This window comes from Mustela nigripes, unplaced genomic scaffold, assembly GCF_022355385.1.
Source record: "Mustela nigripes isolate SB6536 unplaced genomic scaffold, MUSNIG.SB6536 HiC_scaffold_432, whole genome shotgun sequence".
Taxonomy (NCBI): Eukaryota; Metazoa; Chordata; class Mammalia; order Carnivora; family Mustelidae; genus Mustela; species Mustela nigripes.
The window spans coordinates 1-17,632 of record NW_026739839.1 but is presented as its reverse complement, the minus strand read 5'-3'; the positions used below and the strand labels follow the sequence as shown (position 1 = coordinate 17,632).

Sequence of the window (17,632 nt, the reverse complement as noted above, 5' to 3'; positions counted from 1 at the left end):
CAAAAGCAAAAATAAACTATTAGGACTACATCAAAATAAAAAACTTCTGTACAGCAAAGGAAAAAATAAAACTAAAAGACTATGCACAGGACAGAGGAAGATATCTGTACATGACATATACAGTAAAGAGCCAGTATCTAAAATAGGCAACTTATAGAACTCAACCCCCCCCCCCAAAACAATGAAATTTAAAAAACGGGCAGAAGACATGAGTAGATATATTTTTTAAATCATTTTTATTAACATGTAATGTATTATTTACATGAGCAGATATTTCTTAAAGAAGACATGGCCAACAGACATGTGAAAAGATGCTAATTTTCACTTATCAGGAAAATACAAATCAAAACTGCAATGACATATCACTTCATGCCTGTCAGAATGGCTTAAATCAAAAACAAAAACAGCAAGTGTTGGCAAGGATGTGGAGAACAAGGAACCCCACCCTCTTGCACTGTTGATAGGAATGCAAACTGGTGCAGCCACTGTGGAAGACAGTATGGAGGTTTCTTAAAAATTAAAAACAACTATCCTACTACCAAGCAATCGCACTACTGGGTATTTACCCAAGTATACAAAAATACTAATGCAAAGGAATTCATGCACTCCTATGTTTATGGCAGCATTATTTACAATAGTCAAATTATGGAAACAGCCCAAGTGTCCAATGACTGATGAGCAGATAAAGATATGGTGAGTGTACACACACACACACACACGGTTATTTTTCAGCCATAAAAAGAATGAAATCTTGCCATTTACAGCATGGATGGAGCTAGAAAGTATAATGCTAAGTGAAATCAGTTAGAGAAAAACAAATACCATATGATCTCCCTCATACGTGGAATTGAAGAAAGAAAAGGAGCACAGGGAGAAAAAAAGAGACAAAGCAAGAAAGAGACTCAATATATAGTACTGGCAGTTACCAGAAGGAAGGTGGGTGGGAGCAGTGGGTGAAATAGGCGATGGAGATTAAGGAGTGCACACATCCTGACACATCCTGAGCACCAGGTGATTAAAATAAAAACGTAAAAAACAAAATAAAAAAAGACATGATGTTTGTTGTAATGGCAGCTAAAACCACAGTAACTGAGGCATATCTTTAAACTAGGGATATTTATAAAAAAATGTAAAGGTCATACTTAGTGAGAAGTCAAATTTTATCATAGTAAACTCTCATGACATTCCCAATTGCCTTGACATACAATTTTGCTGTAAGAAAAGCACTGCTAGAAATTATACATTCTTTCTCATCCCTATTTATATAGGCTATAATAAGAATATATGGTTTTGGTGTCAATTAGCAAGTAAAAAGAAACTTTGGATCTAGTAGATGAAGGCAGTAGGAAAATCACTAACTTTAAATCACCATTTTTATTTTAAGGACAACTACACAGTCCTCTAAAATACAAGAGGTTATATTTGATAATTTGATTTTAGCTCAAAAATTTTGGTTGTTTTTGGAAACTCAGTATTTCTTACATATACCATGATAACAACCTTGAAGCTAATTTCCCTGTGCCTTATCTCTGTTTGCTTTGGAGGAGTCTAAAATGGCCACCAGATAACTTCATGAAGTATAACCTGACTTCTCAACGCACTTCCCTGCCCCCAAACTTCAAATGTTCCTCCACCCATACCTTACGCATAAGTTTCTCATTTTGGAAGTCAAAGAATGTCAAATTATAGCTTCATTCTACATACATTTATTCTGCTTCAATAAAATAGAATTATTAGCAGTTTTCAGAACATTTTCTAACTTCTCCAGCTTAGAGCTTTATTTGATGGACTTTCTCATCCTAGAATATCATTTTGCTCTCTCTCGTCAGAATTAGACCTATCCTCTTTGGTTTATCTCAAATTCTACTTCCCCTACAAAAGCTTTCCTGGGTCCTCTCTGCCTCTCAGAGACCCATAGCACATTTTGTATGTTTGATACCACTTATATAAACCCACAATATACTTAATCTTGGTGTACAAAAGTTCAATAAACATTCAGTGAATTTACTGGAATTGCATTTTAAGAGACTGTGACAATACTGCAATTAGGGAGGTATAAGTGGTCAAATAAATGGCTTAACAACTTTTTCCCTATCAAGTGAGATGGAGGCCTTTCCCCTTCCCTTCATCACCTGTTATCTGACCTACATGTTAATGCTGCTTTAGTACTGGGCAATGAGGTTGGCACTCACCAATTTTAACAAGTTCACTTGTGGAGGCAGACCATCATTCCTGGCAGCCACACGCAATACCAGCAAGTCAGTCATACTATCACAGCTATGCCGTAGAGGAGACAAATGCTACTCCCTCCCCCCACAAACCCTGACAGGTAAGAAAACTGGCAAACAGAAGATGGTGCAGACATAATGGCGGAAATACAGTGGGCACAACTACTGTCCCTACAGGAGGGTGTAGAATGGAAGCAGCAAGCAGTGGTTGGTTAGGCACTAGCTGGCAAGTTGACCTAAGCTATTAGCCAACCTAAAGTTGTAGAGCTGCATGATATATAGAGATATGTAGAAAGAGAAATAGGACACTGAGCATTACTTCTGAAGTTCATGCTGTTAGACAGTATTTTTTAAAGATTTTATTTATTTATTTGACAGAGATCACAAGTAGACAGAGAGGCAGGCAGAGAGAGAAAGGGGGAAGCAGGCGCCCTGCTGAGCAGAGAGCCAGATGCGGGGCTCAATCCCTGGACCCTGGAATCATGACCTGAGCCGAAGGCAGAGGCTTTAACCCACTGAGCCACCCAGGCACCCCTGTTAGACAGTATTTTAAGTAAAACTTTTTTAAAAGCAAGATTCTCAAAGAAAAATAAAAGCAAGGTCCTCTAAATAATTCTTAATAAACCTCCTAAATATGAAAAAACCAAGTATGCTATGTTTCCTTTAAATTAAACTTCTTTAAAGAAAAAGTACATTGCTCTTATTCAAATTTGATGTTCTGGTAAACTAAACTCTACGGATTTTGATTGACAGTACTGTCTTTTGAAAGTTAAACATACCTTTAGAGAACGAACTGAATCATCAGCCAGACCAATGACATTAACGTAAAGTAGATTGCTGTGCTTCAGGAATAGAACACAGTGATCCTTAAACATGTCCAAGTCTACAACTTTGGTATTTCTCTTCATTGTGAAAAATAAATCCCAGTTCATAATAGCAGGGGTATCAGCAGCTGTTCTCATGAGCTGTACAGAACAAAGTCAGAAGAGATCTAGGTAACAAAACATGATGACTCTAGCACCCAGAAAACTAGACGATAAGAACACCAAAACTAGACCATAAAGAGCCAAAGAAATGAGCTGCGCAACAGGGCTGCAGTGTGACCATGATCATGTGAATGAGCCCAGGCTAGCCTGCCATGCGGTGAGACAGCATGGCCTAGTGCTTACCTTACAGCAATGAATGTTTCAATGAAGGCCTGAGAAATGGCTTACTGGGACCAGAAGAACTGCCTAGCTGAAATCAATCCAAATTGCTAAATTATAAAATCATGAGCTTATAAAAGTTTGTTCTTTCAAATCATTAAGTTTGGCTTTGATAACTGATAAGATCAGGATAAAGTATGTTTCATTTACTAACCTTTTAAGGCACAATTACAATATGGAGAGGCATTATCTCTAATGGAAGAGAAATAGGATTGGTTATGAATAAGAAGGTAGTATCAATTTCTACATGTTACCAAAAGCCTGCAAAACGGTTAACTCTTAGAGCATGGAATGTTGTTGATGGAAGTGTGACAATTTTTAACAGCTCAAATGGGTACACAGAGAATCCAGGATTACCTTGAATTCTGTAGGCTCACCAACATTAGTGAGAATGTATAATTCATCATCTCTGTGTTCAACGTAGTAAAGGACTCCATGTATTCGCTTCTGGATAAGTACTGGTGGGTCCCAAGGGCTTAGGCCATCTATCAACCACACTTCAGAAGTAGTCTTGTTCATAATATTTATGGTGAGGAAACGACTGTCCTTCGTAAGATAAAGGAAAACAAAATAGCTGCATGTGCATGAGAGAGAGAGTGGGAGAGAGAGAGAAAAAAAAAATCCAGTAAATTTCTAAGTGAATTTCAAATTACCAGAAAACCCAAGTAAATCTTTAGCTACCTTAAAGATGATATACAACTACGTTCTGTACATATGTTGATTTATAATGCAAATAGGAAATAAAAACTCCTTAGTGAATACTGCTTATAAATTTAGAAAACTATTATTTTTCTCATTTCGCCCACCAAGGTATTTAAAATCATTTTTTCTCTAACATTTTATTATGAACATTTTTCGGACCTACAGAAAAGTTGAAAATGTCCAGTGAATATCCATACATCCACCACTGAAATTCAATTATTACCAAAAGTTTGCTATATTTCCTTAATCACATTATCTGTGCATCTATCAATCCATCTTTTTCTGAATACATTTTAACATAAACTATAGACATCGTCTAACTCTCAATCACATTAACAGTTTATAGGACTTCTTGCTGGGAAGAGGAAATAAACTTACTAGAGGAGATATGGAATTGTCATGAAGGAGAGAGGAAGAGTTTACTTTGTTCTTCTTCTGTAGGCATGTTGGCTTTTTGCCCCCTCTCAGTTTTTACAACAAAACAAATAAAATAGAAATAACAATAATGGAAATAGGAAGAAGAACCCCTGAAATCTCAACACATTTAAAAAATTAATATAACTTCTACTTTTTTCTATTTTTCCTTCCCGTTTATTTATATTTCATGCATTTGTTTTTATTTATTTATTTGTGTGAGAGAGAGAGAGTGCGTGTGCACACACAAGCAGGCAGAGTGGCAGGCAGAGGCAGAGAGAGAGGAGCAGGCTCCCTGATGAGCAAGGAGCCCAATGCGAGACTCAATTCCAGGATCCTGGAACCATGACCTGAGCCGAAGGCAGTGGCTTAACTGACTGAGCCACCCAGGTGTCCCTGCATTTGTTTTTAAATTAAAAATTTTTTTAAAGTATTGAAGTATAGTTGATACATAATGTTCTTTAAGTTCAGGTATACAATATAGTGATTAGACAACTCTATACATTACTCAATGTTCATTCCATGTGGTTACCATTTGTTACCATAATTATTTACTTTTTTAAAAAAGATTTTATTTATTAATTTGACAGAGAGAGAGATCACAAGTAAGCAGAGAGGCAGGCAGAGAGCGGGGGGGAAGCGCAGGCAGAGAGAAGGGGGGAAGCAGGTTCCCCGCTGAGCAGAGAGCCTGATGCGGGACTCGATCCCAGGACCCTGAGATCATGACCTGAGCCAAAGGCAGAGGCTTAACCCACTGAGCCACCTAGGCGCTCCATGTTACCATACATTATTACAATATTATTGAGTATAATCCTTATGCTATGCTGTATTTTCCTCTCCATGATTTATTTTACTCATGCATGTCTTTAAACTGATGTAAGTGAAATACAGATGCAATTTTGTATTCTGCATTTGCGACTTCACAGTATCTCTATCTCCCCCCCAAACCCCCCCCCCCTCAACTTTTTAAAGGTTTTTATTTATTTGACAGAAAGAGACACAGAGAGGGAACACAAGCAGGGGGAGTGGGAGAGGGAGAAGCAGGCTTCCTGCCGAGCAAGGAGCCTGATGCAGGGCTTGATCCCAGGACCCTCAATGACTGAGCCACCCAGGCGTCCATAAGCACAGTCTTTATGATGGTTATTTTTAATGGCTACCTAATATTCTATCAGGTTGCACTGTCATAATTCTTAAAACTCTGGATTTCAGAGGCGCCTGGGTGGCTCAGTGGGTTAAGCCTCTGCCTTCAGCTCAGGTCATGATCACAGGGTCCTGGGATCAAGCCCCGCATCGGGCTCTCTGCTCAGTGGGGAGCCTGCTTGCCGCCCCCACCCCCACCTACTTGTGATCTCTGATTGTCAAATAAATAAAATTAAATTAAAAAGCCCACACCACCTCTGGATTTCAATGTTTCACTGTAATAAAGAATCTAACAGAAAACATATTCATGAAGACAGTTCTTCCTCCCTGACCTTAACAGTTATTTCCCTAAGACAAATTCTTAAGAATGGAAATACTAATTTATTTATTTAAAAGATTTTATTTATTTGACAGCAACAATGGGAGAGGGAGGAGCAGGCTTCCTGCTTAGCAGGGAGACCGATGGGGGGCTCGATCCCAGGACCCTGAGATCATGACCTGAACCAAAGGCAGATGCTTAAGGAAATAGTAATTTAAAGATACACAGTAATTTTTAATGACTCTTGATATATATATAACCAAATAATATCCCAAGAGCCTTATATTAATTCACACTGACCTACTGGATGGGTTTAAATGTTATGTTTACATATTTCCTTATTATAAAAGTAATCCATAATAAAAATATGGAGAAATACAAAGAAAGATGATAACCCTGGATCTCACTACAGAGATAAGCATGGCTAATATTTTAGTAAAATTCCTACTGCACTGGACATTAACACATTTGTCAATTTTATTTCTGTGATGTGTCTTTGTCCATTTTAAACTTGGGATATGGTTTACATTATTAGTCTATAAACATCTCTTCATAAATTAAGGATATTAATTTGTCCTTTTGCTGAAAATCCTTTTTTCATTTTGTCATCTGGATTTTATTAGTTTGTAATGGTTTCTGACTTGAAAGTTTTAATATTTTAGGTAGTCAAGAATAATGTCACACCCTTTGTAATTTCTTCTATTGATTTTATGCTTTGGGACTATTTCAATCAAACTGAGTACAGTACTTATATTGTCATCTAGGTTTTTTGTTTTTGTTTTTTTTTTTTTACTACTAAGTTTTATTTTATCAATGGATTCTTTAAATCTTTTAGGAATGTATGCTAATAGATGAAGTGATGAAAATTCTTTAAAGGGGGGTGGGGCAGAGAGAGAATCTTAAGCAGGCACCACAACCAGCATGGAACCTGATGTGGGGCTCCATCTCACAACACTGAGATCATGACCTGAGCTGAAATCAAGAGTGAGACACTCAACTGACTGAGCCACCCAGTTGCCCCTGATGAAAATTATTTTTCTCCAAATAGTATTTCCCACAGTATTAAAAAATAATACCCATTCAGGGGCAAAGAAATAAAAGCAAATAAAAAATATCTTCAAACAAATGAAAATAGAAATACAATATACCAAAACTTATGGGATACAGCAAAAGTACTTATGAGAGAGAAGTTTACTGTGATAAACACCTACATTAAGAAACATTTTGGGGTGCCTGAGTGGTGCAGTGGGTTAAGCCTCTGACTTTTGGTTTTGGCTCAGGTTGAGATCTCAGGATCATGGGACTGAGCCCCGCAATGGGCTTATTCTCAGCATGGAGTCTGCTTAAGTTCTTCTCTTCCTTTGCCCCTCCCCACCAGACTCTCTCTCTCTCAAATACATAAATAAATCTATAAATAAATAAATAGATAAATATTTCACATAGGCATGCCTGGCTTAGTTGCTATGAGTATGCACCTCTTAAATATCAGGGTATTGAGTTTAAGCCCCACCTTGGGTGTGGCACCTACTTAAACAAACAAAAACAAAAACAACAAAAAAAAACCCCAAAACCCCTCCCCCAAAAAAGAAAAAAGGAAGAAATATCTCAAATTAACCATCTAATATTATGCCTCAAGAAATTAGGAAAAGAAAAAAATAAGCCAATGTTAGCAGAAGAAAGGAAATGCAACAAAGACCCGAGCAGAAGAGACTGGAAAAACAATAGAAAATATCAACAACACTAAGAACTGCTTTTTGAAAAGATAAAACCAAAAAACTTTTAGCTACAGTACACAAAATCAGAAAGAAAAAAGGACACATTACAACTGATACTCTAGAAATAAAAAGGAGTATAAGACTACCATGAACAATTATATGCCAACAAATTAAATAAACCTAGGAAAAAAATGAATAAATTCCTAAAAATGTACAACCTACAAAGACTAACTCATGAAGAAATAGAAAATCTAAACAGACCAATAAAGACACTGGTGAAATCTACCAAACATTTAAAGAATTAGCACCAATCCTTCTCAAATTCTTCCAAAAAAATTGAAGAGAAGGAAACACTCCCAAACTCATTTCCTCAGGCCAGTATTATGCTATTCAAAAGCCAGATAAGGACACTACAAGAAAACTACCCGATATCCTTGGTGAATATAGATAAAAAAGTACTCAACAAAATGCTAGCAAACCTAATTCAATTGCTTCTTGGCCTTTTGGCTAAGCTCAAGTCTAATTCAATAGGACGTTGAAAAGATTATTCATGCAAGCTAAAAATCTGTGAGATATGAAAATGGTTCAACATATGCAAATCAATGAATGTAATACATTAATAGAATGAAAGATAAAAATCACATGATCTCAATAAACACAGAAAGCATTTGACAAAATTCAAAATCCATTCACAATACAAATTCTCTCAACAACTGGATATGGAACGAATTTTACTCAACATTATAAAGCCCATATATGACAAGTCCACAGCTAACATCATATTCAATTATGAAAAGCTGAAAAGTTTTCTTCTAAGATCTAAAACAACACAAGGATGACCACTCTCACTACTTCTCATGAACACAAATACTGGAAATCTTAGCCAGAATAATCAAGCAAGAAAAAGAAATAAAAAGCATCCAAATCAGAAAGTTTCTGCAGGTGATATGATTTTATATATAGAAAACCTTAAAGATTCTGCTGTAGCAGTAATAAACAAATTAAGTTCAGGGTGTAAAACCAACATCTAGAAAAGAGCATTATCAATGTTTTGATATACTAATAATGAAATATCTGAAAAATATACACACAAACCACTGTCATTTAAAATAGTATCAAAAACAAATACTTAGTAATAAATTTAAAGATTTTATTTATTTATTTGACAGAGATCACAAGTAGGCAGAGAGGCAGGCAGAGAGAGAGAGGAGAAAGCAGGCTCCGCGCTGAGCAGAAAGCCCGCTGCGAGGCTTGATCCCAGAACCCTGGGATCATGACCTGAGCCGAAGGCAGAGGCTGTAACTCACTAAGCCACCCAGGCGCCCCAGTAATAAATTTAACCAAGGAGAGAAAAGATCTATATATTGAAAATTTAGACTCTGGTGAAAAAAAATAAAGACACAAATAAATAGAAAGATATGCCATATTCATGATTGGGAAGAATGAGTATCACTAAAATTTCTAAACTACCTAAAGCCAACTATACACTGAACGCAATCTCTATTAAAGTCCCAAAGGCATATTTTACAGAAACAGAAAATATAATCCCAACATTTGTACAGAACCACAAAAGATCCCGAACTGCCAAAACAACCCTGAGAAAGTAGTAGAAGGCATCACACTTTCTGATCTCAAACTATATTATAAAGTTATAATAATCAGAACAATATTGTACTGACATAAAAACACACTAAGAGGTTCCTGGGTGGCTCAGTCAGTTGAGCATTTGACTCTTGGTTTCAGCTCAGGTCATGATCTCAAGGTCAAGATACTGAGTCCTATGTCAGGCTCTGTGCTTGGTGGGAGTCTGCCTGAGGTTGGTTCTCTTCTCACCTTATACCCCTCCCCACTACCCATGCTCTCCTTCAAATAAATAGATAAATGTTTAAAAAATATAGACATTTGGACCTACTGGAACAGAATTGAGGGCACAGAAACAAACCCCTGAATATATGCTCAACTAATACTGGATAAGGGGGCTAAGAATACTCAAAAGGGAACAGAAAATCTCTTCAATAAATTGTGTTGGAAAACTGGATAATCACATGCTACTGAAATTGCTGTGTTAATAAAACTAGAACTCTACCTTAACACTACTCACAAAAATTAACTTGAAATATATTAAAGACTTTCAACTTAAGACCTGAACATATGAAACTCCTAGAGGAAAACATTGGAAAAAAGTTCCTTGACATAGAGGCCTTGGCAATGATTTTCTATTTTTTTTTTTAATGACACCAGAAGTACAAACAAACAGATAAACAAGTGGGACTAGATCAAACTAAAAAGTTTCTACATAGGAAAAGAAGTGAAAAGGCAACCAATAGACTGGGATAAAATATTTACAAACCATACATATATTTGATAAAGGGTTAACATCCAAAATATATAAAGAACTCCTGTAAGTCAAAAGCAAAACAAAAACAAACAAGTCTGATTTAAAAATGGGCAGGAGACCTGACTAGACATTCCTCTGAAGGCATACAAATGGCCAATGGGTACATGAAAAGATGCTTGCCATCACTTATCAGGGAAGTGCAAACCAAAATCACAGTACCACTTCACATACGTTAGAATTATCAAAAACAAAAACAAAAACAAAACAAAAAACAAAAAACAAAAAAAAACCAAGTGGGAACTGATCTTAGTGAGGATGTGGAGAAAAGGAAACCCTTGTGTACTGTTGGGGAGAATAGAAACTGATACAGAGATTACAGACCAGAAAAGTAAGGTTCCCTAAAAAATTCAAAAAGGAGAGGCACCTGGATGGCTCAGTTGATTAGGCATCGACTCTTGGTTTCGTCTCAGGTCATGATCTCTGGGTAATGGGATCAAGTCACATGTTAGGCTCTGTGCTCAGCAGGAGTCTGCTTGGGTATCTCTCCCTCTGTCTCCCTCTCACTCTCTGCTGCTCATCTGGCCACATAAAAATTCTCTCTTAAGTAAATAAAATCTTAAAAAAAAAAATTAAAAAAGGAACTACCAAACTACCACATGATTCAACAACCCCACTTCTGGTACTATCTAAAGGAAATGGAGTCTGGGTCACAAAGAAGTTATCTGTACTCCTAAGTTTATTACAGTATTAGTAATACTACCTAAGTGTCCACAAATGGATGAATAACGAACACACACACACACACACACACACTGTGGAGTATGATTCAGCTATGAGAAAAGGGAAGTTCTGCCATTTGCAACAACATGGACTGACCTTGAGGGCATTATGCTAATAAGTCAGACAGAAAAAGACAAATATCTTATGACATCACTCATATGTGGAATCTACAAAAGCTAAACTCACAGAAACAGAGTAGTAGAATGGTGGCCAGGAACTGAGAGCTAGGTGAAATTGGGAGATAATGGAGAAAGGGTATATGCCTTCAGTTATTTATTTATTTGAGAGGGTGAGCCAGAAGGGAGAGGGAGAGAATCTTAGGTAGGCTCCATGCCTAGTGCAGGGCCCAGTCAGAGCCCAATGTGGCGCTTGATTTCACAACCCTGAGATCACCGCCTGAGTGGAAACCAAGAGTTGGACGCTTAACTGAGCCACCCAGGCACCCAAATATCTTTAGTTATAGAAGATGAATAAGCTCTGGGATCAGATGTCCAGCAATGGTGACTACAGAATTAGCAATTCAGTATTATGTACTGGAAAGTAGCCGAGACAGAAGACTTTAAATGTTCCCACCATATATAAAAAAGGTGGTAATTTGTGAGGTGACTGAGATATTAACTACCTCTACCTCTCTTGTGTTAATCATTTTGTGATAGGTATAACATATCAAATCAACACATACACCTTAAACTTTTTTTTTTTTTTAAAGATTTTATTTATTTATTTGACAGGGAGAAATCACAAGTAGATGGAGAGGCAGGCAGAGAGAGAGAGAGAGGGAAGCAGGCTCCCTGCTGAGCAGAGAGCCCGATGTGGGACTCGATCCCAGGACCCTGAGATCATGACCTGAGCCGAAGGCAGCGGCTTAACCCACTGAGCCACCCAGGCGCCCCTACACCTTAAACTTTTTATATATATCTCAATAAAGATAAAAAAGATAAATTTTTAAAAAGGCACGAGTGCATTAACAAAGTTACAGAATAATACCAAAGTACTTTCAGTTCAAAAAGAGAGAAGACAAGGAATGTAAAGAACTAAGGTCAATCCATTTTCCCATTTATTTCTATTGATATTTATTTTTAAACTTAAAATATATTTTACCTCTGATTATGAAAATAATTATGCTCACTATGAAAAATAAGTTGACATCATACTACATACTTTTTTTCACTTAGCACAGTAATACATTTTTTAATTAGTTTTAATTTATGGACTTAGTAGCAACACATACTCTTTTTTTTTGAGTAAATGTGACACACAATGTTCCATTAGTTTCAGGTGCACAACAAAGTGATTTGATAAGCTTACATGTTATGCTATGCTTACCACAAGGCAACACACACTTTAAATTCTGCTATACACTAAGAATTCAATGGCTCAATGGTACTCACAGTCATCACTGGCCTAGGGTTTTAGTTTGAAAGAAAAGTGCACCATTTACTCAATGAATAGGCTAGATGAGTGGCAGTAATACAGGCCTGGTATCCTAGTTATCAATAAAGACATAAAAGTGACTAAGTCTCTGCTCATAATCTAGCAGTTCTAGGCTGTCTTATGAATTTACATGTAGGGACCATGCTATAAGGCACAAAATCAACTTCAATTTTAATAAGAAAACAGGTCTTTTTATTAATTACCCTGGTTGCAATCATTATGCCTACATGGGTAGCAAACTCGAATTTTCCCATTCTGTAGTATTACTGGATATGTAAGTGATGAGTTTGAACTGATTTGCAAGGATTTTTAATTTGTATAAATACATTTAAAAGATAGGTATACTCAAAAGTATGAAAGAACGGTAGAAACAAAAAAAACTCAGAAAGACTTTTGGAATTAATATGCGAGTATCATTATCCAAAGCCCAAAGCATTACCTAGGTAAAACATTACCAAGGATACGAAATGAAACTGAACAAGAAATGGCTTGTCCAAGATCAAACAGTCTATAGAAGAAATAAGACTAGAAGCATCTGCCACATCAAGGAAAAGGGAACATTCCAGGCTAATTCCATTTCTCACACAAGAATTTAAGTTCTACTAAAAAGGAAGAACAGAATCAAGTGCCAGAAGATGAAGGTATCTATTTTTTTCTAATCAACTGTATTATTTCATGTAGATCTTTAACGTCTCTATATTTTAAAAGACTTAATTTCTAAAAGAAGCTAAAGGTCTACCTCTAAAATTCCCTTTACTTGAAATTTCTAAGATGTTAAATGTTTGGTGTAGCTTAATATATTAGAGGTGACCCTGAGTTGTCCTTACTGGGATCTTTGGGGTTTAGACCCCCAGTCTAAATGACCAGGCCAGTTTCAGTAATCTTGCAGGTTTTTCTAATTTAGCCCTGTTCTGGCCTCCAGTAATAGAACCAAACTGTAAATCATATGATAAATAGCATTTGTGTCCGTGATGGTTTTTAGTGGTGGTGAGGGCATTGTTGTTTTTTCAGTGACTTAAAAAGTGGGTCTCCTAATTCTGGTCAGAACTTTCCTTTTGGAGTCTTTATAATTCTGCTTTACCTAGAATGTGTGAAATTAAATGGTTCTGGAAATATTTGAAAATGGAAGAATATACAACAATCTTTAAGAATAGTGGAGAGGCATTTTCCTTGAACATGATTCTCAGAGGCATTCTACTATCAAAACTGAAAGCTACCTTTGAACAACCAAATTTACTCAAACAATGGAAATAAAGCAGCTGGAAGAATCTGGCTTGTAAGGGTTCTTCTTAGGCACACTGATGAAAATACCTTTTTAAAAATCAGGTACCCAAAACTGGGCCACCAGAGGCAGGTAAATGGAAATTACACACTTTGGTGAACTTTACTATGAGAACAGAAAACTAAACCCTGAGGATCAAAGCAAACACAGTAAATAAGCAGCTCTGTGTTTCAGAAGTTCTTTGGAGAACTTTACTCCATTTTCTCATTAGGTATGCTGCTCTTACCTTTTGGTCCTACCCTCTGAATTTGGGGATTATAAAGTGTTAAGAACTTACAAACTAGTTTGTGTTGTAGATCAGGGTTCTGAATGTCAAATGAGCCTTAACCACAGATGGTTAGTTCCTTATTGGGCAGAAAAGCATGAACAAGTCAAATAGCTTCCACTTAATCTTAGAAATTAGGATGGTACCAATATATGCCAAACAAGTATCTTCTTTAAGAGTATAGCTTACTGTGTTAATTTTGAGCTTCATTCACAAGACGGCTAATGGTTTGTAATCATAAGTTATTGATAAAACGTAATTACTAGTTTAAACTATCATCTCCCCAAAAGATATCCTTGATGAACAGCACATAAAATGGTAGAATTATATGAATAAATAGTTCTGATAATTTTTTTTTTATTTATTTGACAGAGAGAGATCACAAGTAGGCAGAGAGAGAGAGAGAAACAGGCTCCCCACTGAGCAAGGAGCCCGATGCGGGGCTCGATCCCAGGACACTGAGATCATGACAGGAGCCGAAGGCAGCGGCTCAATCCACTGAGCCACCCAGGCGCCCCTCTGATAATTTCTCATCAAAAAATTATCATCAGAGGGTGGGAAAAAGGGCAATGATAGCATTACTAGACCAAGAATGCTAGTTCTATGGGCTGGAATAACGGAACTTCTCTAGACCTCAAATTCTCAATATAAACTGGAGGCCATATAAGATTTTCATTAAGATCCTTATCAGTTCTGAAATTGCATGAAATGATGGGTTAATTTCTTGTTTTGAGTATCAACTTCACTGACATGGATGTCATTTTTTTCCTTATAAAATCTGTCCAGACATTGTCCAAGCTATACTGTGAAATGACATATAAGGTGATAGAATCCTGGTGTTAGGGAAAATTTATTTCTCATAAATCATTTGGAAAATATATCTGGGTAAGAGTCAAGGGATTTTGCCAGATAAACTTATTGTCATTTCCTTCCAAGCCTGCTAAGTGGCAATATGAGGCGTGAGTCCTAGATTATAAGGAAGTAAAGAGAATTAGCTTTAGGAAGGAATTACCAAAATACTGGGGAGAGCAAAATTTAAAGATCAGTGGACATCATGGCTCAAAGTAAAACAATTTAAAAGGCAGGTAACTTATTTGAAATGAGTAGTGAATTCTGAGCAACTGACACCATGGTATTCCAGTTATGGCTTATAAAGGACTTAAAAATGTAGTATGATAACACTATTAAAGATTTAATTAACAACCCTTTTCACAGCCCCCAGAGAATATTAAAAACTTAGTATTTGCAGTCTAATGGTGTATTTGTGTTCACTGTGGAGTCTTAATATGAGTAGATTCCAATTTTAAATCCAAACAACTAATAAAAAGAATGATTACGTTCATCTTAGCCTATTATTACCTGGTTCTAGCTAAAATCAACATTTTATGTCAACTAAGAACAGCACTTTAGAAAACTGGAGAACAGCCCTGGAGAAAAAAATTTAATAGCATTATTCTAGTACCTTGGGTCCTTTTCTGTGTAAAAACGTTCATTACGTTTGTTATCACCAAAAGTTGCTCGATACACATCGTGGCAGCGAAGGTTCCTCTGGAAAGTATAGAATAGGACATCTTCCTCTTCTTCATCCTTAACCCATTCTGAAAGAAAATAAAGAATTACACATTTACAGTTGAAAAAAGGGCACAGTGCATTCAAATTGTGAGTGCCACAAAAAGAGATATTTATAAGTCATTCCTGGAAATGTAAAACTGAACACAAGTTTGATTAGCACTAACCAATGTTATACAGAAGTCAAAGAGCTTTCTGGAGAATAAAATATCACTACATCAATTTCAAGTACTTCTCATTCTCAAGTTTCTAAATAAGAGTTGTGTTCAGGGGGCGCCTGGGTGGCTCAGTGGGTTAAAGCCTCTGCCTTCGGCTCAGGCCATGATCTCAGAGTCCTGGGATCGAGCCCCGCATCGGGCTCTCTGCTCAGCAGGGAGCCTGCTTCCCCCTCTCTCTCTGTCTGCCTCTCTGCCTACTTGTGATCTCTCTCTGTCAAATAAATAAAATCTTAAAAAAAAAAAAAAGAGTTGTGTTCAGTATCTCAGAGTCACATGCTTACAGGAGATAAGTTATGTTTACATCTACAATCTCTAACTTTGAGTCTAAAGAAACACTGGATCACATTCTCTCAGGCCTATCTACTTTCTGTCTGTCCTCAATCCACAGAATATCTCAAACTACCAAATACATTTTAATGTTGGAGTTTTCTTGATCTTACCAGAAGCTGTCTAGGAAGTTTTCAAATGATCACATCATGACTGCCACCTGGCTGACAGTGACTGTAAGACATCATTGTATAATACGCATCTTGATTTTAGAGAGGTTAAAATGTACAAGATGTATGTCTCAGGGTGCCTGAGTGGCTCAGCTGGTCAACATTCAATTCTTGATTTCAGCCCAGGTCATAAGATCTAGCCTCACACGGAGCCTGCTTAACATCCTCCTTCCCTCTCTCTGCCCATCCCCTCGCAAAGTTTGTCTCAGAATAAATTATACTATAATTTCAATTCACTGCAAAAGCATTAGTTATTAAACAATGGGGAAAATTATGGCAGAAAATGAAAAGGGAGGATAAGCTATAAATATATGTATCACTCAGTGATAAAAGATAAAATTCGAAGTTGGTTCTCTGAATCAAAACATCACTTCTGGGGTGCCTGGGTGGCTCAGTGGGTTGAGCCACTGCCTTCGGCTCGGGTCATGATCTCAGGGTCCTGGGATCGAGTCCCGCATCGGGCTCTCTACTCGGCGGGGAGCCTGCTTCCCTCTCTCTCTCTCTGCCTGCCTCTCTGTCTACTTTGTGATTTCTCTCTGTCAAATAAATAAATAAAATCTTAAAATAAAAAAAAACATCACTTCTACTGATGAGTAAGTTAGTTCAACAGGTGCCAAAGTTTGTTGACAGTGACCTGGGGAAATTTAAAAAATTAAAAATGCCTAAATTTAAAGTTCAGTAACATATTAAGATACAATTTATTTTAAATGTATCTGAATGGTATATTTGCAAAGAGCTACTGATCTATCGAAATACACTGTGCAGCTTGGATTCTGACTGTAATTCTTTAAAAAACATGAATATTAATTTGGATAGACAATTAAAGGAAGGTCTCCCAAATAAGAGACACAAAGGAGGGACGCCAGGGTGGCTCAGTTGGTTGGGCAGCTGCCTTCGGCTCAGGTCATGATCCCAGCATCCTGGGATCGAGTCCCACATCGGGCTCCTTGCTCGGTGGGGAGCCTGCTTCTCCCTCTGCCTCTGCCTGCCATTCTGTCTGCCTGTGCTCGCTCTCCTTCCCTCTCTCTGACAAATAAATAAAATCTTAAAAAAAAAAAAGAGAGACACAAAGGAAGCTGTGGAGTCCATAGGGATAAATGGATTAGGCATTCACCTTCTCATTCACATGGACAAGAAAAATGTTTCAAAGATGTGGACAATTCTTTTCAGTTGCCTTTTTAACACAGAAGACTGTTTTGTTTGGTAGCTTACCAAAACTGGACACATTTGGGAAAGAGGCTTCCATTACAGGCTGATCACTGAGCTTCACAACTATACAGGTAGATGCTTCAGAATCTTCAGTTCTTATCTTAGCAGCTACGTATTTTTCATCAGGAGCAACTCTGATACAATCAATGAAGGGCTGGTCTAATTTAAGTTCCTCCAAATTGAATAAAACTTCATAATTATCATTATCTGCTGCATAAAGAAAAGTATGAAAGTGTTAACTCCACAAGATGTACTTAAAAAAAAAAAATCTTTAAACTGTATTTCAAGGTCTTGAATTAGAATTTCCCTTCTATGAG

At 37.0% G+C, this 17,632-nt stretch overlaps 1 protein-coding gene across 1 annotated transcript; it reads right to left on the bottom strand.

Moving 5' to 3' along the window:
* Positions 1-219: 219 nt before the first annotated feature.
* LOC132008586 (prolyl endopeptidase-like) lies at positions 220-17,525 on the bottom strand (the record flags this gene model as incomplete). Its single annotated transcript, XM_059387217.1, has 4 exons — positions 220-3,193; positions 3,791-4,007; positions 15,285-15,420; positions 17,319-17,525. Coding segments are annotated over 4 exons (821 nt in total), but the record flags the coding sequence as incomplete, so codon positions are not given.
* Positions 17,526-17,632: the final 107 nt, after the last annotated feature.